Here is a 22,962-nt window from a genome sequence, read left to right on the forward strand (position 1 = left end):
CTTAATCCCCTGTCTCTTAATTGTTTCAAATTCCTGAAGATAGAGATGGAATAAAACGATACCATGAGAAAAAAAATGATCTTCCAGTCCTTCCTTTGTATTTTAATTTTAGCAAGCACATTTTAAATTTTTAATTGCTTTTTCATAGATGTAGTATAGTTTCAAACTCTCTTGAGGATATTATTTATAATTAGTGGAAGATTTCTACTTTAATCTGAATTATATATTTCCACAGATGCCATTTTTAGATTCCATTATCATACCTTATTGCATTTGAGAGACAAGAGGACAGAGGTTTAAAGTACAAGTCCTGGAGACGCCTGGGTGGCTCAGTTGGTTAAGCGGCTGCCCTCGGCTCAGGTCATGATCCCAGCGTCCTGGGATCGAGTCCCACATCGGGCTCCTCACTTGGTGGGGAGCCTGCTTCTCCCTCTGCCTCTGCCTACCACTCTGTCTGCCTGTGCTCGCTCGCTCTCTCTCTCTAACAAATAAATAAACTTAAAAAAAATTTTTTTAAAGTACAAGTCCTGGAGTAATATTACCTGGGTTTGAATTCTAGCTCTGCCATTTGTAGCCTTCTAACTTCTGAGAGCCTCAGTTCCTTCATCAACAAAATGGTCATAATTATAGTCTATCTTGTAGAGATGTGAAAATTAAATGAAATAATTTATGTAAATTCATACTTAAAACATGTCTGGTACTTATAAGCATTCATTACATGTTAGCTATTATTACTTTAGCCAGGTGCAGTGTTCTCATTTCCAGGCATATAAAATTAAAGCAGACTTGGAACATTCACTCAAAAACTATAACGAAGATTGATATTATTTGTCTAGCCTAACCTTCTATCGCAGTAGGAGTCATGGTACGTATTAAATAACCATAGTGTTCAAAATTATGATACATTGTCTATGGTTGTGTAAATTAATTTAAAATATAAACTGAGGCTGAAACTATAGTAAGAGTCCTTTTGCTTATTTTGTGCTTAGAACTGTATTTGGAAAGGACAGGAACATAAGCTGACATCATATGTAGGTGCCAAGGGGCAAGAGTGTAAGTGACAAAGCAAGGAATGGATGGTATTACAAGGCTATTAGATATGGTAGGAATTACTATGATGTGGAATAGGTGATAAATAAAGCAGACTGGCTAGAGCTGTGGCTTGTAGTACGAGGGCCAGTTTGGTCAGTTGGTTTTGGAGATAGGTCCACATCATGGAGGCCTGACAAGCCTGACACAAGAGTTTGGTCATTATTCTGTCATGGTCAGGGATTTTTGAACAGGAGAGTAATATGATCTAAAGAGATATTTTTGGCTATGGTAGCTTTAATTTTTATCCCTATGTAGAAAATATAAATAAATTTCTCAGTATTTTGGACAATTCAGTGGGGCGCCTGGGTGGCTCAGTGGGTTGAAGCCTCTGCCTTTGGCTCGGGTCATGATCCCGGGGTCCTGGGATCAATCCCTGCGTCGAGCTCTCTGCTCAGCAGGGAGCCTGCTTCCTCCTCTCTCTCTGCCTGCCTCTCTGCCTACTTGTGATCTCTATCTGTCAAATAAATAAATAAAATCTTTTAAAAAAAAAACAAAATTTTTTTCTGAGTTATATCTGAACTCTAAAGAATAGTTCTATAAGACATTATGTCTTTTAGGTGCCTAGGTGGCTCAGTCGTAAAGCATCTGCCTTTGGCTGGGGTCGTGGTTCCAGAATCCTGGGATCGAGCCCCGCATCGGGCTCCCTGCTCAGCAGGAAGCCTGCTTCTCCCTCTCCCTCTGCTGCTCCCCTGCTTGTATTCCCTCTCTCGCTGTGTCTCTCTGTGTCAAGTAAATAAATAAAAATCTTTATTAAAAAAAAAGACGTTATGCCTTTCAATCTCATTTTTCTTTAATATTTAAATATTTCATTTTTGAGAAATTCCAAAGTTTTGTGAAATAGGAATGCTGAGCCATAACAGTTCAAAGGTATGCAGTTTAAAGTATGAAGTAACTGAGGGTAATGGGAAATTAAGATTGCAGGGCCCACTCTTCAGTTGTAGCAGGAAAATTAAAGGTAAACTACATAGCAAATTTCAGAATAAAACATGTATAAGTATTCAAGTCCTTGCAAGTTTATAAATTGCCTGTTATGTCTGCAACTACATTGCTATTATGTGGCCAAAGCACAGGGGACTTCAAGATGTGTATTTATGGACTGATTGCCCAATAGATAACTGCACTATTCCGGAATGCTATTGCTATGTCAATAGTTTTAGGCTTATTGTTTTAAAATTTTTCCATTTTTCAACCTAATTAACTTAGAATGTCTCTAATGTGATTTGCAAAGAATTTTATATTTATATTTTGCAATCAGCATTTGACTGGCGCTCAGGTTTGAGACATGCACTACAATGTGTAAACATTTTGTATGATAATAAATAGCTCCTAAATGTTTTATGATTGCCTGTTCCCTGCTAATTGGTCATGGATTGAAAATCCCCATTGTTTAATTTTTTTTAATTTGTGGGAAATTTTTATAAATGAGTGTGTGGGGCTTCATATCACAGCTGTTGTCATTTAAAGTTTGGACAGCATCATTACAAATGAAGCCCTGCTGTGAAATCAAAGTCAAAAGGCATCTTGGCATCCCAACCATTTCCTTAGGAGAAGATTACAGCTCAAGTCTGTTGAATTTTATTGCCTTGGGCCTCATGACAGTCTTCACAAACATGCAAGGCATTTCTGTTAAAGAAACTCAGATGTGCTAGGACACAGGGGATGACATTCTTGTGCATAGCGGTGTTCTAAGCAAGGGAGTGAAGATAAAGGAAGAAAAAGATGATTCACACTTTTTAGTTCTGGGATTATTTTATAAAATCCATGGAAGTGATTGAGAACATACAGTGGGTGATAACATATAGGAAAAAGGTGTGATATTTTCCTACATGGCCTGACTGTATATTTTTTCCCAGCTTTATTGAAGTAAAATTGACAAAACTGTAATATATGTAAAATGTGGAACATGACTATTTATATATTGTGAAAGGATTGCCACAATTGAGTTAGTTAACATATCTATCACTTCACATATTCATATATTTACCTTTTGGGGGGGTAAGAACAACTTCAGTTCTGTTTTCTAAGCAAATTTCATTTCTACAATACAGTATTATCAACTATAGGTCACTATGTTATACATTAGATCCTCAGACCTTATCATCTTACAATTAAGTTTTTACCCTTTTAGCAATCTTTACCCATTTCCCACATACCACAACCCCTGGAAACTGCACCATTCTAACCTGTTATTGAGTTCAACATCTTTTTTTTCAAGTTCCACCTATAAGTAATGTCATACAGTATTTGTCCTCTGTCCAGCTTATTTCACTTACCGTAATACCCTCTAGATTCATCCATGTTCTTTTTAAGGCTAAACAATATTCCATTGTAAATGTATACCACATTTTCTTTATCTAGTCATCCATTGATGGACACTTAGGTTGTTTCCATACCTTGGTTATTGTGAATAATGCTGTAGTGAACATGGAAATACAGATATCGCTACAAGATAAGGATTTCCTTTCCTTTGAATATATACCCAGAAGTGGGATTGCTGGATCATATGGTACTTGTATTTTTAATTTCTTGAGGAACCTCCCTTTTGTTTTCCATTGTCACTATACCAGTTTACATTCCCACCAGCAGTATATTCCACAAACTCACCAGCACCTGTAATTACTTGTCTTTTGATAATAGCCATTCTAATAGGTATGAAGTGATATTTCATCATGGCTTTGATATGCATCTCCCTGCTGATTAATGATGTTGAGTACCTTCTCATGTAGCCATTGGCCATTGGTATGTCTTCTTTAGAAAAATGTCTGTTCTGTTCCTTTACGCATTTTTTAAATTGGGTTATTTGGGGGTTTTTATTATTTTCGTCCATTTGTTTTGCTGTTGCATTTTGTGGGTTCCTTAAATAGCTTGGAAAATAACGTCTTACTCTATATGTGATTTGCATATATTTTCTCCCATTGCATAGGTTGCCTTTTCACTTTATTGATGGTCTCCTTTGCTATGTAGAGCTTTTTATGTAGTCTACTAGTTTGTTTTTGCTTTTGTTATCTTTGCTTTTGGTAACAAATCCAAAAAATTATTGCCAAGATCAATATCAAGAAGCTTACCACTTACGTTTTCTCCTAGGAGTTTTACAGTTTCAGGTCTTACATTCAAGTCTTTTATCCATTTTGAGTTGATTTTTGTGTATAGTATGAGAAAGGGGTACAGTTTCATTCTTCTGCATGTAGATACCTAGTTTTCCCAGCCTGACTATATGTTAAAATAAAAACCTAAGTGTGACTCCGAGGTAATGTAGACACTGCCTTCAAAATCATCTCTCAGTTGATTATATCATTGTCTTTGAAGTGAGTTCTAATTGATTCATATTCTTCCTCCTTCCCCTTTCCCTCCCTCCCTTACTCCTTTCTTCCTTCTCTCTTTCTCTTTCCCTCTTTCCCCCTCTCCTCCTTGCTTCTCTCCTCCCCTCCTTTTCTTCCTCTCCTTCTAACACACGCTCTTTTCTACTAGTATGACTGAAACACATTACTCAGATAGTTCTATTAGTCATTCTTTTTGTATCTAAAATTCATGTTCCTGAATTTAAAACCAAAGATCACTTGATATAAGTTAAGATCTGTCCAACCCATAAGCTGATTTCAGCAATCATTTCCAAAGGCACATCATGGATGAATATGGTTGTCCCTCATATTTCAAGAATGTGTTCCATTCAGCCATGGATTTATCTTAGCCCTATAAAATGTGTTCTTATTTGTCATATGTTTTCATTCTTGGGATAGTTGCCTGAGTTCATTAAGATAATACTTGTTGAATGAATGAAAATTGTTTTCAAAGGAATATCCTGCGAACTACTCTCAACACTCATTCTGGAACTCTAAGGCTTAGCAAGATAATTTGTTTCTACAAATCTTTCTGCTTTGTGAAAGTCTGGAAAAGGGATAAATCATTCATCAGCTTTCCATAAACATTGATAATGCTTCTTATTCACTGCTTAAAAGTACCGTCAAAGAGCTTATAGTTTAGTAAGGAGACAGAAAAGTAAATAGGTAATTACAATGTAGTGTGCTATGCTAAGTATTTCCTAACCTCTGTGATAATAGAAAAACAATACATTGAGTTTTTGCCTTGTGCTAGGTACAATTTTAAGTATTTTACTTGCATTAGTGATTATTAACTTTATCGTGTTGTGGTCTAATAACCATATCTATTAATCTTTTGAAATTTCCTGAGACTGACTTGTTGGCCTAGTATAAAGTCAGGTTTTCTGAATGCATCTGAACAGTTACAGGTGCAGGTTTAGAGTATAAATAGATCCAAGTAGGTTTTTGTATATAGTATTCTTTTTTTTTTTTTTAATTAACATATAATGTATTATTTGTTTCGGGGTGCAGGTCTGTGATTCACCAGTCTTACACAATTCACAGTGCTCACCATAGCACATACCCTCCCCAGTGTCCATCACCCAGCCACCCAACTCCTGCCACCCCTCTCCAGTCCAGCAACCCTCAGTTTGTTTCCTGAGATTAAGAGTCTCTAATGGTTTGTCTCCCTTTCTGGTTTCATCCTGTTTCATTTTTCCCTCCCTTCCCCTATGATCCTCTATCTTACTTCTCAAGTTCCTCATACAGTGAGATCATATAATTGTCTTTCTCTGATTGACTTATTTTCCTAGGCATAATACCCTCTAGTTCCATCCACGTCATTGCAAATGGCAAGATTTCTAATTTTTTTATGGTTGCATTAATATTCCACTGTATATATATATACCACATCTTCTTTATCCCTTTTTCTCTTGATGGACATCAAGGCTCTTTCCATCATTTGGCTATTATGGACATTGCTGCTATAAACATTGGTGTGCATGTGCCCCTTCGGATGACTATGTTTGTATCTTTGGGGTAAATACCCAGTAGTGCAGTTGCTAGGTCATAGGGTAGATCTATTTTCAACTTTTTGAGGAACCTCCATACTGTTTTCCAGAGTGGTTGCACCAGATTGCATTCCTACCAACAGGGGAGGAGGGTTCCCCTTTCTCCTCATCCTCGCCAACATCTGTCATTTCCTGACTTGTTAATGATCTGTATTTCCCTGATGCCAAGTGATGTTGACCATTTGGGTGTCTGCTTTGCACAAATGTCTGTTCATGTCTTCTGCCCATTTCTTTTTTTTTTTTTTTTAAGATTTTATTTACGTATTTGATAGACAGATTACGAGTAGTCAGAGAGGCAGGCAGGGAGAGAGGAGGAAGCAGGCTCCCGCTGAGCAGAGAGCCCGATGCGGGGCTCGATCCCAGGACCTTGAGACCACGACCTGAACCGAAGGTAGAGGCTTTAACCACTGAGCCACCCAGGCGCCCCCTTCTGCCCATTTCTTGATTGGATTATTTATTCTTTGGTTGTTGAGTTTGATAAGTTCCTCATAGATTTTGGATACTAGCCCTTTACCTGATATGTCATTTGCCAGTATTTTCTCCTATTCTGTCAGTTGTCTTTTTGGTTTTATTGACTATTTCCTTTGCTGTGCAAAAGCTTTTTCTCTTAATGAAGTCCCAGTAGTTCATTTTTGCCCTTGCTTCCCTTGCCTTTGGCAATGTCTCTAGGAAGAAGCTGCCATAGCTGAGGCTGAAGAGGTTGCTGCCTGGGTTCTCTTCAAGGATTTTGATGGATTCCTCCCTCACATTTAGGTCTTTCATCCATTTTGAGTCTATTTTTGTGTGTGGTGTAAGGAAATTGTCCGCTTTCATTCTTCTGCATGTGGCTGTCCAATTTTCCCAACACCATTTGTTGAAGAGACTGTCTTTTTTCCATTGGACATTCCTTCTGCTTTGTCGAAGATTAGTTGATGATAGAGTTGAGGGTCCATTTCTGGACTCTATTCTGTTCCATTGATCTATGTGTCTGTTTTTGTGCCAGTACCATACTGTCTTGATGATTACAGCTTTGTAATAATAGAGTGTGAAGTTTGGAATTGTGATGCCACCAGCTTTGGTTTTGTTTTTCAACATTCCTCTGGCTATTCAGGGTCTTTGCTGGTTCCATATAAATTTTAGGATTATTTGTTCCATTTCTTTGAAAAAAGTTGATGGTATTTTGATAGGGATTTCATTAAATGTGTAGACTGTTCTAGATAGCATAGACATTTTCACACTATTTGTTCTTCCAATCCATGAGCATGAAACGTTTTTCCATTTCTTTGTGTCTTCCTCAGTTTCTTTCATGAGTACTTTATAGTTTTCTGAGTACAGATTCTTTGCCTCTTTGGTTAGGTTTATTCCTAGGTATCTTATGGTTTTGGGTACAATTGTAAATGGGATTGACTCCTTAATTTTACTTTCTTTTGTCTTGTTCTTGGTATATAGAAATGCAACTGATTTCTGTGCATTAATTTTATATCCTGACACTACTGAATTCCTGTATGAGTTCTAGCAGTCTTGGGGTGGGGTCTTTTGGGTTTTCCACATAAAGTATCATATCATCTGCTAAATAGTGAGATTGACGACTTCTTTGCCAACTTGGATGCCTTTTATTTCTTTTTGTTGTCTGATTGCTGCATCTAGGAATTCTAGTACTATGTTGAATAGCAGTGGTGATAGTAGACATCCCTGCCATGTTCCTGACCTCAGGGGAAAGCTCTCAGTTTTTTCCCATTGAAAATGATATTCACTGTGGGTTTTTCATAGATAGCTTTTATGATAGTGAGGTATGTACCCTGTATCCCTTGTTCTTGTTCTTTCTTTTATTAACATATTTTATCACATTGATTGATTTGCGAATGTTGAACCACCCCTGCAACCCAGGAACAAATGCCACTTGGTTGTGAGGAGTAATCCTTTTAATGTACTGTTGGATCCTATTGGATAGTATGTTGGTGAGAATTTTTGCATCCATGTTCATCAGGCATGTTGGTCTGTAATTCTCCTTTTTGATGGGGTCTTTCTCTGGTTCTGGGATCAAGGTACTGCTGGCCTCATAAAATGAGTTTGGAAGTTTACCTTCTATTTCTATTTTTTTGGAAAAGTTTCAGGAGAATAGGTATAAATTCTTCTTTAAATGTTTGGTAGGAAAAAGAATGGTAGAATTCCCCTGGGAAGCCATCTGACCTTGGGTTCTTGTTTGTTGGGAGATTTTTGATGACTGCTTCAATCTGCTTACTGGTTATGGGTCTGTTCAGGTTTTCTTTTTCTTCCTGTTTCAGTTTTGGTAGTTTATTTGTCTCTAGGAATGCATCCATTTCTTCCAGATTGTCAAAATTGCTGGTGTATAGTTGCTCATAATATGTTCTTATAATTGTTTGTATTTCTTTGGTATTGGTTGTGATCTCTCCTCTTTCATTCATGATTTTATTATTTTGGGTCCTTTGTCTATTCTTTTTGATATGTCTGGCCAGAGGTTTATCAATCTTAATAATTCTTTCAAAGAACCATCTCCTAGTTTCGTTGATCTGTTCTACTATTCTTTTGGTTTCTATTTCATTGATTTCTGCTCTGATCTTTATAATTTCTCTTCTTCTGCTGGGTTTAGGCTTTCTTTGCTGTTCTTTCTCCAGCTCCTGTAGGTGTAGGGTTAAGTTGTGTATTTGAGACCTCTCTTGTTTCTTGAGAAAGACTTGTATTGCTATATACTTTCCTCTTAGTACCGCCTTTGCTGAGTAATTTTGAACAGTTGTGGTTTTTTTAAAATTTGTTTTTCAGTGTTCCAAGATTGTTTATGCACCACAGCCAGTGCTCACTCCATGCAATACGTCTGTGGACTCTGAGAAACAAACTGAGAGTTTTGGAGGGAAAGTGGATGGAGGTGTTAGGTGAACAGTTGTGTTTTCATTTTTATTTGTTTCTGTGCATTTTTAAAAATTCTTCTTTAATTTCCTGGTTGACCCATTCATTCTTTACTAGGATGCTCTTTAGCCTCCATGTATTTCCTCTTGTGATTGAGTGCTAGTTTCAAAGCATTTTGGTCCAAAAATTTGCAGGGAATGATCCCAGTCTTTTGGTACCAGTTGAGACCTGATTTGTGAACCAGGAGGTGATCTATTCTAGAGAATGTTCCATGTGCACTAGAGAAGAATGTGTATTCTGTTGCTTTGGAATGGAATGTTCTGAATATATCCATGAAGTCTGTCTGGTCCAGTGTGTCATTTAAAGCCTTTATTTCCTTGTTGATCTTTTGCTTAGATGATCTGTCCATTTCAGTGAGGGGGTTGTTAAAGTCCCCTACTATTATTTTATTACTGTTGATATGTTTCTTTGATTTTGTTTCTGATTGGTTTATATAATTGGCTGCTCCCGTGTTAGGGGCATAGATAATTAAAACTATTAGTTCTTCATGTTGGATAGACTCTTTAAGTATGAAATAGTGTCCTTCCTCATCTCTTATTGTAGTCTTTCGTTTAAAATCTAATTCATCTTATATAAGGATTGCCAACCCAGCTTTCTTTTGATGTCCATTAGCATGGCAACTGGTTTTCCATCCCCTCACTTTAAATCTGGGTGTGTCTTTGGGTCCAAAATGAGTCTCCTGCACACAGCATATCGATGGGTCTTGTTTTTTATCTAGTCTGATACCCTGTGTTTTTTGATTGGGTCATTTAGCCCATTTGCATTCAGGGTAACTATTGAAAGATAATAAGTTAGTGCCATTGTATTGTCTGTAAGGTGACTGTTACTGTATATTGTCTCTGTTTCTTTCTGGTCTATATTACTTTTAGGCTCTCTCTTTGCTTAGAGGACAATATTTCAATATTTCCAATATTCAAATATTCAAATATTTCAATATTTCCTGTAGGGCTGGCTTAGTGTCTGTGAATTCTTTTAGTTTTTGTTTGTCTTGAAAACTTTTTATCTTTCCTTCTATTTTCAACAACAGCCTAGCTAGCTATAGTATTCTTGGCTGCATGTTTTTCTCATTTAGTGCTCTGAATATATCATGGCAGTCCTTTCTGGCTTGCTAGGTCTCTGTATAGATCTGCTGCCAATCTAATGTTTCTACCATTGTAGGTTACAGGCCTCTTGTCACAAGCTGCTGTCAGGATTTTCTTTTTGTCTCTGAGGCTTGTGAGTTCTGCTATTAGATGATGGGGTGTTGACCTATTTTTATTGATTTGGGGGTGTTCCCTGTGCCTCCTATTTTTTGATGCCCATTTCCTTCCCTAAATTAGGGAACGTCTCTGCTATAATTTGCTCCATTTTACCTTCTGCCCATCCCTCTCTTTCTTCTTCTGGGATCCCAATTATCCTAATACTGTTCGGTCTTATGATATCACTTATCTCTCGAATTCTACCCTCATGATCCAGTAGTTTTTCTCTCTTTTTCTCAGATTCTTTATTCTCCATTATTTGGTCTTCTATATCACTAATTCTCTCTTCTGCCTCATTTATCCTAGCAGTTAGAGCCTCCATTTTTTTTTAATTGCACCTCATTAATAGCCTCTTTGATTTCAACTTCGTTAGATTTTAGAAAGGGATTCTCTAGTATCTTCTATGCTTTTATCAAGCCCGCCTAGTATCTTTAAATTCATCATTCTGAACTCTAGTTCTGACATCTTACTAATGTTTGTATTGATTAGGTCCCTGGCAATTGGTACTGGCTCTTGTTCTCTTGTTTCTTTTTTTGTTCATTTTGTCATTTTGTCCAGAGAAGAATAGATGAATGAGAGAACCAAATACTAAAAGAGTAACAACGACCCCAGAGAAATATACACTAAACAAATGAGAAGAGACCCCAAAACTGGGGGAAAAAGAAAGGGGAAAAAAAAAAAGAATATGATTAGGCTGGTGAATAGAACAGAGCCATACACTAAATTTTGGGTGTATTTTGGTCTGTTAGAAGAACCTGCCTCCCAAAATTTTAAAGAAAGAGAAACATATATACAAAAATAAGGGTGAATACAATAAAGGGATGGGATATGACTATAAAGATGAAAATTAAAAATGATTTAAAAAAAAAGAACTGATAAGAAGTTGGTTGAAAAAAGAAAGAAAATAAATGAAAAAAAAAAAAAAAGAAAAGTGAATGTGATCAGGTTGGGAAACTAGAATAAAGCCATAGGTTCAGGGTCTATTTTGGTCTGTTAGAAGTAAGTGTAAGAAGAAGCCTACATCTGATTGTTTAAGTAGTGTTCTTCAGTAAATGTAATTGCATCACCCACACGTCTTAAATTAAAAATCTTGGTCTAAAAAAAAAAAAAAAAGAAGTAAGTGTATCCCAAAATTTAAAAAAAGAAAAACTTATATATATATACAAAAAATAAGATTAAATACAATAAAGGGATTGAATATGAGTGTAAAAATGAAAGTTTAAAAAGATTTTTAAAAAGGAATTGTTCATATAAGGTATTGGTTGAAAAAGGAAAGAAGAAAATTTCAGAAAAAAATAGAAAAAGAAAAAAATTAAGAAAATTTAAAAAATTAACTTTGAAAGACTAACAAATCATGGGGAGAAAAGCCATGAATTCTATGTGTGTATTCCCCTAGTGCTGGAGTTTTGCATTTCTCATTGATCAGTAAACTTGGTCTTGGCTGGATGTTCTTGCTGATCTTCTGGGGGAGGAGCCATTGCTGTGATTCTTAAATGTCTTTGCCTGAGGTGAAATTGCACCTCCCTTGCCAGGGGCCAGGCTAAGTAATCCACTCTGGTTTGCTCTCAACTGCTTTTGTTCTATGAAGGCTTTCCACACAGTTTTAGAGGATGAGAATGAAGATGGCGGCCTCCCAATCTCTGGCCCCAGAGAAGACAAGAACTTGGGGCCCCACTCCTCAGTGTGTCCTCAGAGAAAAGCAGTCAATCACATTTGTCTCCCTGGTCTCTGGCCACACTCCGTGCTCACCCGGCCTATAACCAAGTGTTTCTGTCTCTGGCACACAACCTCAGTTGGAGTTTCCAAACCCAGCAGAGTCCTGCAGCCTGCACCACTCCTCCCAGTGGAGGAAAGGGGGGCATCTCCCTGGATCAGTGGCTTGTTAGGTCCCTGCTCAAAGAGTAGTAGCCCAACTGTGCTGCGGATCACAGTTTATGGCAACCCCAATCTGACAGCCCACTCCTCATCTCTGTCTTTGCAGCCAGCTTCCCCACTCTGATGCCTGGGAGCTCCACCACACTCAGGCACCCCTGGTCTTTCTGTGACCCCGAGGGTCCTGAGACCGCACTGCGCCAGCGAGGATTCCACCTCACTCCCTCCTCCCTCTTAGCCACTGGAACAACATCCCTCACAAGAGCAGACTTCTGAAAGTTCTGATTTTGTGCTCTGCTGCTCTGTCACTTGCTGGGAGCCAGCTAACGGAGGCTCCCTCCCCACCATGGTCTATCTTCCCATATATTGCCTCAGATTCACTTCTCCACACATCCTACCTTCCAGAAAGTGGTCATTTTTTTTTTTTAAGATTTTATTTATTTATTTGACACATAGATCACAAGCAGGCAGAGAGGCAGGCAGAGAGTGGGGCCGGGGGACAGGCTCCCCGCTGAGCAGAGAGCCCGATGCGGGGCTTTATCCCAGGACCCTGAGATCATGACCTGAGCCGAAGGCAGAGGCTTCACCCACTGAGCCACCCAGGCGCACCAAGTGGTCACTTTTATGTTCAAAGAATTGCTGCTATTCTTTTCTTTGATCTCCTGTTGAGTTTGTAGGTGTTCAGAATGGTTTGATAACTATCTAGCTGAATTCCTGGGACGAGATTAGGTCTCCTACTCCTCTGCCATCTTGCTCCTCCCCTTCTGTATATAGTATTCAGTGTATACCCATTAGCTCTGACTTTTTAAAAAATCTTTGGTACTGATTTTTCTACTTCCTTGAGATGTTAAGTAATGGCAGTGGTATATTAAAATCTTTCAATGTGATTGTGAATTTATATATATATATATATATATTTTTTTAAAGACTTTATTTATTTATTTGACAGACAGAAATCACAAGTAGGCAGAGAGGCAGGCAGAGAGAGAGGAGGAAGCAGGCTCCCTGCCGAGCAGAAAGCCTGATGGGGGGCTCGATCCCGGGACCCTGGGATCATGACCTGAGCCGAAGGCAGAGGCTTTAACCCACTGAGCCACCCAGGCACCCCTTGAATTTATATTTTTATATGTCTGTCAATTTTTGCTTTGTGTGTTTTTAGACAAAGGCTAAGTTAATTAAGTGTATACACATTTAAAATTGTCACATCTTTCTGATAAGTTGAGCTATTTTATGTAATGCTTCTTTTTATTTCTTGTAATGCCTTTTTCCTAAAGATTATTTTGTATGATTGTTAATATAGCTATCTCCACTCCTTTTGGTATTTGCTTGGTACATCTTTTTCCAGCCTTTTACCTTTTGTGTATTCTTAAGTTTTAAACAACAAATATTTAGACTCTAGCTTTTTATTCAATGACAATCTTTACTTTTTAGCCAGAATATTTGGTTTATTTTGGCTATCACAACTTTATTTATTTCTACCATCTTATTTTGTTATTTTCTGATTGTTTTTCCTTGGGGGTTTCTTTTCCTCTTTCTGGCTTTCCTTTGGGTTATAAGTTTTGTGTTTGTTTTCTTCTCCATTAGATTAGAAGTTATAACCCATTCTATATTCCTTTGGTAATAACACGAAAACTTTAAATGCTCACTTAATTTATCAATATCCAATTCTAGACTACCACCTCACAATTTCTGTGCTACTGTGGTTGTACATGTTACTTGTATCATTAATTTTCTTTAATACCAAAAGACATAATTATCATTGTTTTATATCACTGTGTGTTCAGATTTACCCACATATTTATCAGTTTCCTTGTGTAATTATCTTTTTTATACCCCAGCCTTCTTATCTGGTGTTCTAGGTGGCTCTAGGGGTTTGAGGTTTATGGTAGCTCTCCTAATGGACTTCCTACCCTTAGGAAGCACTGGGCTTTGTTTCCTGTCCCTTGAGTCCTTTAATTGTTCAAAACTAATATTCAGATTTACTTTGCTCACAAGCTGCTTCTGAGGTAAAATTTTACTTCAGTGCTCTGTTTATCACTCCAGGTTCCACTTAACTTACATTTTGGTCTGAGTATTCATTAGGTCCTTGCCAGTTTATTGCTTTGCATTAAAATTTTTTAAACATTTTATCTAGCATCTTTTAATTGTTCAACAAAAGTGTCTGTCAAATATGAAATTAACAGAAGTCAAGAAAAAAGTCCGAGAATAACAAGTATTTGTAGGGATATAGAGAAGAGGAAACCCTCTTATACTGTTGTTGGGAAATGCAACCATTATGGAAAACAGTATGGAGGTTCCTTAAAAAATTAAAGGTAGAACTACCATATAAACCAGGAGTTCTGCTGCTGGGTATTTATCCAAAGAAGGAGAAAACACCAATCTGAAGAGATAAATGCACTCCTCTGTTGATAGCAACATTATTTACAATAGCCAGGAGATGGAAGCAGCCTAGGTGTCCTTCCATAGATGAACAAAGATGTGGTGTGTGTGTGAGAGAGAAAAGACTGAGGTCTTGCCATTTGTGACAGCAAGGATGGACCTAGAGCATATTATGCTAAATGAAATAAATCAGGCAGAGAAAGACAAGTCCTGTATGATTTCACTTATGTGTAGAATCTAAAAAACAATATAAATGAACAAACAAAACAGAAATAGACTCAGATACAAGAAACAAATTGTTGCTTACCAAAAGGGAGAGTGGTTGGGTTGTAGGCAAAATAGGTGAAGGAGATTAAGAGGTAGCAACATCCAGTTATAAAATAAGTCATGGGGATATAATATACGGCATGGGGAATTTAGTCAATATTGTAATAACTTATTTGGTGACACTAACTAGCCTTATCATGGGAATCATTTGGTAATATAGAAAAATATTGGATCACTATGATTCCCCTGAAAGTGATAGGATATTGTACATTAGTTATACTTCAATTAAAAAAAAAAGTAAAAGTCCCTAACAAGTTTTAAGGTGATCCTTTGGTTGGAATTCTCTTAGATTTTTGATGATATTGAATCATCGTTTTTCCAAAATATATTTTCAACTACTTTCTTAAAAAATGTTCTTACTCAAATTCAGTTTGGAGATGCTGCTGACCAACTTGTCTCCATACAGTCACAGTTTAAAAACCCTGAGAAGTCCTACAGTTCCAAAAAAAAAAAAAAAAGAAAAAAAGAAAAGAAAAAGAAAAACAAAACAAGAGGGCACCTGGGTGACTCAGTTGGTTAAGTGTCTGCCTTTGGCCCAAGTCATGATCCCAGGTTCCTGGGATCAAGTCCCGCATCAGGCTCCTTGCTCAGTGGGGAGCCTGCTCATGCCTTCTCTCTTTTTCTCTCTCAAATAAATAAATAAAGTCTTTTTTAAAAAATTAAAAAACAAGCAAGGGCACTTCATTTAATTTTGTTTACCCAGCATTTTCCCAACTCCCAACTCCCCACAAATAATAGCTATCAATACTCTGTAAAACTAGTGTTTGTGCAAGTTTGAGTACACTCCCCATAGCATTCCTATGGAAACCTTTTAGGTATGTTTCCTTGGAGAACCAAGGAGTCTTCCTTGCAGAGCTAAGGATTGGGTTGCTTTCACCTCTTGCTATTGTGAATAATACCTCTGTGAACATGAATGTACAAATATCTGTTCAATTTACTGTTGTTTTGGATATATACCCAGAAGTAGAACTATTGGAACATATGGCAATTCTGTTTTTCAATTTTTGAGGAATTGCCATACTGTTTTCCTAGCAGCTGCACCATTTTACATTCCCACTGAGATCTTCTGACTGTTCCATTCCCCAACATTTCACCCAATGAATTTTGGCATCAATAACATCTCTTTTGCCTGATCAATAACAAAATACCCTTTGTATTCAACACTAAGAAAAAACATTTCCAGTTAGTTACAAGAGGGATTCAAGTCTTAGAGAAGTTAAAGTATGAAAAAAAATGTGTATCTTAGAGGCAGTGAAATATAATAAATATACTGAAATTCCTTCCAAAAGTTTTTTTAAATATAAATTACACAGCTTTTAATACAATCTTTATAAAACAGGAAAGTAAAGGTAGCTGCTCACCAGTAGTGTATGAAAATAATTCCTTCAAACATATAAACTACGAACACTGAAACATGGAGAAATAGAAAACAAGAACAGACAAATAACCAGCAAAAAAATTTAATCAATAATCAAAAAACAAAACCAGAGCCAGAGGCTTCACAGGCAACTTCTACCAAACATTTAAAGAATAGTTAATACCTATTCTTCTCACACTATTCCAAAAAGTAGAAAGGGAAGGAAATCTCCCAGATTCATTCTATTCATTCTATGAAACCAGCATTACCCTGATACAAAAACCAGGTAAATACTCCACTAAAAAAGAAAACTACAGGCCAATCCCTGATGAACTTGGATGCAAAAATTCTCAGTAAAATACTAGCAAACCAAATTCAATAATACATTAAAGAAATCATTCAGCACGATCAAGTGGGATTTATTCCTGGGTTGTGAGGGCAGTTCAGTATTCGCAAATCAATATGCTACACCATATTAATAAAAGGGATAAGAACTATATGATCATTTCAATAGATGGAGAGAAAGCATTTAACAAAGTACAACATCCATCATCCATTCATGATAAAAAAAAAAAAAACTCAACAAAGTAGGATTAGAGGGGGAACATACCTAGATGTAATAAAGGACATATATGAAAAACCCACAGCTTATATCATCCTTAATGAGGAAAACTGATAGCTTTTCCTCTTCAGTCATTAACAAGACATGGATGTTCACTCTCACGACTGTTATTTAACATAGTACTGGACGTCCTAGCCACAGCCATCATACAACAAAAAGAAATAAAAGGCATCCACGCTGATAAGGAAGAAGTAAAACTGTCACGATTTGCAGATGACATGATACTCGATATAGAAAACCTAAAAGACTTCACCAAAAACTGCTAGATCTGATACACAAATTCAGTAAAGTCACAGGATACAAAATCACGTCCAGAAATCAGTTGTATTTCTATAAACCAAGGATGAAGCAGCAGAAAAAGAAATTAAGGAATTAGTCTGATTTACAGTTGCGCCAAAAGCAATAAGATACTTAGAACTAAACCTAACCAAAGAGGTGAAAGATGTGTACTCTGAAAACTATAGAGCACAGATGAAACAAATTGAAGAGAACACAAAGAAATGGAAAGACATTCCATGCTCATGGATTGGAAGAACAAATATTGTTAAAATGTTTATGCTACCCAAAGCAATCTACATATTTAATTGCAGTCCCTGTAAAATACCATCAGCATTTTCACAGAGCTAGAGTAAACAATCCTAAAATTTGTATGGAACCACAAAAGACCACAAATAGCCAAAGCAACCTTGAAGAAGAAGAAAAGAAGAAAAGCAAAGCAGAGGCATCGTGATTTCTAACTTCAAGCTATATTACAAAGCTGTAGTCATCAAGACAGTATCGTACTGGTACAAAAATAGCCACCTAGATCAATAGAACATAATAGAAAACCCGGAAATGAGCCCGCAACTATATATGGTGAATTAATCTCCCACAAAACAGGAAAGAACATCCAATGGGGAAAAGATAGTCTCTTCAGCAAATGGTGTTGGGACAACTGGACAGCTACATGCAAAAGAATGAAACTGGACCACTTTCTTATACCATATACAAAAACAAGTTCAAAATGGATTAAAGACCTAAATGTGAAACTTGAAACCATAAAAATCGTAGAGGACAGCAGAGGCTATCCTTTTTGATGTCGGTTGTAGCAGCTTCTTACTAGTTATGTCTACAGAGGCAAGGGAAACAAAAGCAAACATAAACTATTGGGAGGGACTTCATCAAAATAAAACACTTCTGCAGGGTGAAGGAAACAATCAACAAAACTAAAAGGCAACCTTCAGAATGGAAGAAGATATTTGCAAATGCATATCTGATAAAGGGTAAGTACCCAAAATATACAAAGAACTTGTCAAACTCAACCCCTAAAAAATGAATAAATCAATTTTAAAATGGTCAAAAGACAGAAACAGAGATTTCTCCAGAGAAGACATACAAATGCCCAACACCCACATGAACAGATGCTCAGCATCACTCATCATCAGGAAAATGCAAATCAAAACTACCTCACACCAGTCAGAAGGGCTAAAATATAAATCTCAAAACAGGTGCTAGCAAGGATGTGGAGAAAGGAGAACCCACTCGCGCTGTTGGTGGGAATGCAAACTGATGCAGTCACTCGCGCTGTTGGTGGGAATGCAAACTGATGCAGTCACTCTGGAAAACAGTATGGAGGTTCTTCAGAAAGTTAAAAATAGAGCTACCCTGTGACCCAGCAATGGCACTACTTAGGTATTTATCCAAAGGATATAAAAATACTAATTCAAAGGGATACATGCACCCGATGTTTATAGCAGCATTATTTGTAACCAAATTATGGAAGGAACCCAAATGTTCATTGGCTGGTGAATGGATAAAGAAGTGGGGTGTGTATGTGTGTGTCTGTGTCTGTGTCTACATGCGTGTGCACACGCATTGGAATATTACTTAGCCATAAAAAATAATGAAATCTTGCCATTAGGAATAACACGGATGGGGCAAGACAGTATTATGCTAAGTGAAATAAGTCAGAGAAAAACAAATACCATGTGATTTCATTCATGTAGAATTGACGAAATAAAACAAGGAACCAAACAAAGGGAAAAGACAGAGAGGGAGGGAAACCAAGAAACAGACTCTTATTTAACTTTAGAGAACAAATGAATGGTTCCCAGAGGGGAGGTGGGTGAGGAGATGGGTGAAACAGGTGATGGGAATTAAGGAGGGCACTTACTGTGATGAGCACTGGGTATTGTGTGGAAGTGGTGAGTCACTATATTGCACATCTGAAATTAATATTGCACTGTAGGTTAGCTAATTGGAATTTACATTAAAACTTTTAAAAAGTCTATCTCAAATGTATTTTCATCTCTTTTCTAAAGTAATGTACTTCAAGGATAGTTTTGTTTTGTTTTGTTTTTCAGATTTACTTAAGTAAGACTTAGTGACAATTTGGAATAAAAGTAAAAACCCCATAAGACAGTAAACAGTATATCCTAGATTTTTATTGTGATTTCTGGTAAATGTCCTAATTATGCTTGTTTCTCTTTGTTTTGTTTAAGGATTGTTCAAGTTTAGAAGAATATAACATTGCTGCAGCATTGCTCCCTTTGACCAGTGCTTTCTACAGGGTAAGTTTCATTGGTCTATACGTAAGCTCCTTATGATTTATATAAATATATGCAGTTTGGTTTACCATGGAACAACATGAATCTTTTCCACTTGTATATCAAAGATATATCTGTGGTTATATTTATTATAATATTTATTGCATACAGTTGACCATTGAACAACACAGATTTTAACTGTACGGGTCCACTTATTTGTGGCTTTTTTCTGGTACAGTACTGCAAATGTATCTTCTCATCCTTATGATTTTCTCAATAGCATTTTCTGTAGTTTACTGTAAAAATACAGTATATGTACATATAACATATAAAATATGTGTTAATCAACTGCTGATGTTATCAGTAAGGCTTCCAGTCAACTCTAAGCCATGAATAGTGAAGTTTTGGGGAAGTAACAGTTATACATTGATTATTGACTGCACAAGGGGTCAGTGCCTCCAACCACACATTGTTCAAGAGCCAAATGTACTGTGTGTAGAAAAATCTAATACATAATACTAAATCATCTCCTAAGACAGAACTCCACCCATTCCATCCCTGCTTTTTTTTTTTTTTTTTTTGCTTTATTTTTCTTTTTAAGATTTTATTTATTTGACAGAGGGAGACACACAGCGAGAGAGGGAACACAAGCAGGGGGAGTGGGAGAGGGAGAAGCAGGCTTCCCACTGAGCAGGGAGCACAAAGCAGGGCTCGATCCCAGGACCCTGGGATCATGACCTGAGCCAAAGGCAGATTCATAATGACTGAGCCACCCAGACACCCCTGCTTTATTTTTCTTTATAGCATTTTGTAACACCTGCGATTATTTATTCATTTATTTATGTTTGAGTATTTTCCCCTACCACAGAAAATAAATTCCATGAGTCTAGGATATTTTCTCAGAGATATTAATTGATAAGGCCAGTTTTGGGTTTGTTTTTTTTTTAACTGTACTTCAGACAGCCCGTCCACAGTTAAAGATCTTAACCCAAAGGTTCTCCATAATCAGAAGTTCTTTCTCTAAGTCAGTGCATATCCCTCTTTCTTCTTACTTACCCTTCTTCCCTCCCTCTTTTAAAACAGAAAGTGGAATTCTTGACGTTCACACTTCTGAGAACTGGCACGTCATACTGAACATGCTCAGGAAACAGGACAAATCTCAAAAAAAGTCAAACAAATGAATTTTAGGTTTAGAAGCTAATGACAACTAACTGGAGCTTATGCATCATCTTTTGGCCTTCCCTCCCCAGCTTAGCCCTAGCTCCAGGCCTACTCCATTTTTCCTTCAGTGCATACATACTAACCTTCTGTGACTCCCTGATCCCTTCATCTCATTCACCTTCTAGCATGGAGAACACTGTTAAAAAAATTAACCAGGCTGTCCTGAATCCTAAACCACCTAGGAAATTTGTTTCTATATCTCAGAGCAGCTAGAAAACTTAGTCCACTGTCTAACTTGTCTTTATATAGGCCCTCACCTGGCATTTGTTAAAGAAAATGGCATTTTAAATCTTTCCCACTTTCAATGTCTAAAATATTTTTTAAACTTAAATACTATGTAGAAATAAATAAGAATCATAGGGAAAATAAGAATTGACAATAGAAACTCAATTGCTTGAGTGACTCATTGCTTATGATTCTTTTTTAAGGAGAATCATTTAACCATTTTACAGTATATATTAGTGAGGGTTTGATCATGACAGCAGAAGTACCATGAGTGATATAATTAAGTAACTTATTATAAGGGTTCAGCCCTTATATTGTTATAGAAACTGGGGGGAAAGTTTATGGAAAGCTTTGAATTAGGCTCTACTTGTGGGTCTGAAGTCCCTGTCGGTCATGACACAGGGAAGACCAAGGACAAACTGCAATCTGTGTGTATCTCTTACTTTTTCTAACCTCCACAATGCAAATGACCTGCAAAAGAAGGAGCACTGTTAGCCACAGAGCTACACATGCACCTGGCCCTGGGCTAGGAGAAGCAGAAGGAGATGCGGCTGGAACTGGAGGAACTGTGAGCTGAGTCCTTTCCCCATATCAACATGAGCCAGCAGATCAGTGACAAGGCATATGAGCTGTAGCAGTGCATCCTATGTTGCCTTCAGAGTGTAATGACTGCTGCTTCATTTTTGTCCAAATCTTAGAGAAATTTCTCCTGTGGCCAACCCGAACCCTAGAATCATAGTGGAAAGAAAGTTCTGGAAGTGTTGTCCTAGCTTAGATTAGTTTATGCAGTGCAAAACCATCATACTGGTTAGTTTTGTAGGAGTTTTTAAGTAGTTAATAAGTTGGGCTAAATGCCATACTGTTTCTCTGTGTTATCAAACAATAATTTAAACTTACGTTGTAGGGGTGGGCTTATGAATTTAATTCTTTCTTGTTGGCTTGGTTTGATTTGATTTGGTTTGCACATGAATTAGGAGCCAGAAACCACACCAGTAATACGAGCAGGAAAATTTTATTAAGTTATTAAGTAGTAACAGGGGATTAACTGCTAAGAAGTAAAGAGAAGTAAAAAGTAAAGAGAATTCTAAGGAATAGAGCAATACTAGAAACAGTTTGCAGCTACTACCTCTTGGGCTTAGGCAGAGTACCCACCAGGTTTAAATTGCTAAGGATTACTGGTGCACCTGGTTGGCTCAATCAGTTAAGCATCTGCCTTTGGCTCTTGTCCTGATTCCGGGTCCTGGGATCAAGCGCCTTGAGGAGCCTGCTTGTCCTTCTCCCTCTGCCTCTCCCCCCGCCCCCACCTATGCTCTCTCTCTCAAATAAAATCTTAAAAAAAAATTGTTAAGGATTACTTTAATGGTGAAAAACAGTGTAATCATTTACATTTATATTATGCTTATCATTTATATGATGCTTTCATTCTTAGTTCAGCAAACAGTAATTAGGAATGGCAAGCCCGGTGCTAACTTTGTTGCAGAGTTGCAAGTGAATAGCACCTGGGTCCTTACTCTGAAGAAACAAACCGTCTAATGGCCTTTCGTATTCATTAATCAGCTATTGACAGAGGAACATTTCGTAGTTACTGAATAATAACATTGCGTTACTGTTTGTTTACTTAGGTCCTTTTTATTCAAAAATCATGTTTGTTTAATTAAGAACTGAAGTATATACTCAAAGTTTAAAGCAGGGGTTCTTGTGTAAATGTCGCTCTTTTGGAGTAAAAAGAATTAAAGATTAAGCTAAAACTCAATAGTCAGAGCAGAAATAGAAACAAAATAGGATACCTTTGGGCAACAGTGAAGGCCGTGGGTCCCTTCATCATGAGTCACTGTGTAATGCCCTCTCTTCCATGATCTATATCTCTTAGAGTCACCCTCTTATAATTCTTAATCACCCAGGTAATCTAGAGAGTATCCTAGAATCTATCAAAGTAGGAATGATCCCTTCTTTTACTTCTTTGAGACACATTGGTTGGTTACTGATGCTCAAAATGATCCCCAGAAGAACTGAAGCTTTCTCTCCTGGTACTCATTGTAGTTCATGTTTACCCTGGGAAAAAAATAGAAATAACCTGTTTATCTTAAATTCAAGCACCCTGAAGTGGTACATTCCCTTCCCAGATTCCAAAGATCCCCCATACGTAGGTGGCACTTTGCAGGTGATTTACTGTTCAGGATAGGTCTTATTTCATAAGAGCATTATTCAGGCTCTCATTCTCAATAGAAGTAGATTTAGTTCCCCTTTAAAATTTTCATTTCATTAAACATGTACAAAAATCCCTAGTGGCCAGACACACAGAGGTTTCATTC

General features: G+C 37.2%; 1 protein-coding gene across 2 annotated transcripts in view; it reads left to right on the forward strand.

The window, feature by feature from the left end:
- The window catches only part of SBF2 (SET binding factor 2), a 463,869-nt gene that overhangs the window by 338,797 nt on the left and 102,110 nt on the right, over positions 1-22,962 (forward strand). For both annotated transcript variants that reach the window (XM_080816668.1, XM_080816669.1), the window contains exon 17: positions 19,160-19,228. In XM_080816668.1, the coding sequence (XP_080672794.1) occupies positions 19,160-19,228 (69 nt within the window). The remainder of the gene's footprint in view (positions 1-19,159; positions 19,229-22,962) is intronic.

Source organism: Martes martes (genome assembly GCF_963455335.1).
Source record: "Martes martes genome assembly, chromosome: 10".
Taxonomy (NCBI): Eukaryota; Metazoa; Chordata; class Mammalia; order Carnivora; family Mustelidae; genus Martes; species Martes martes.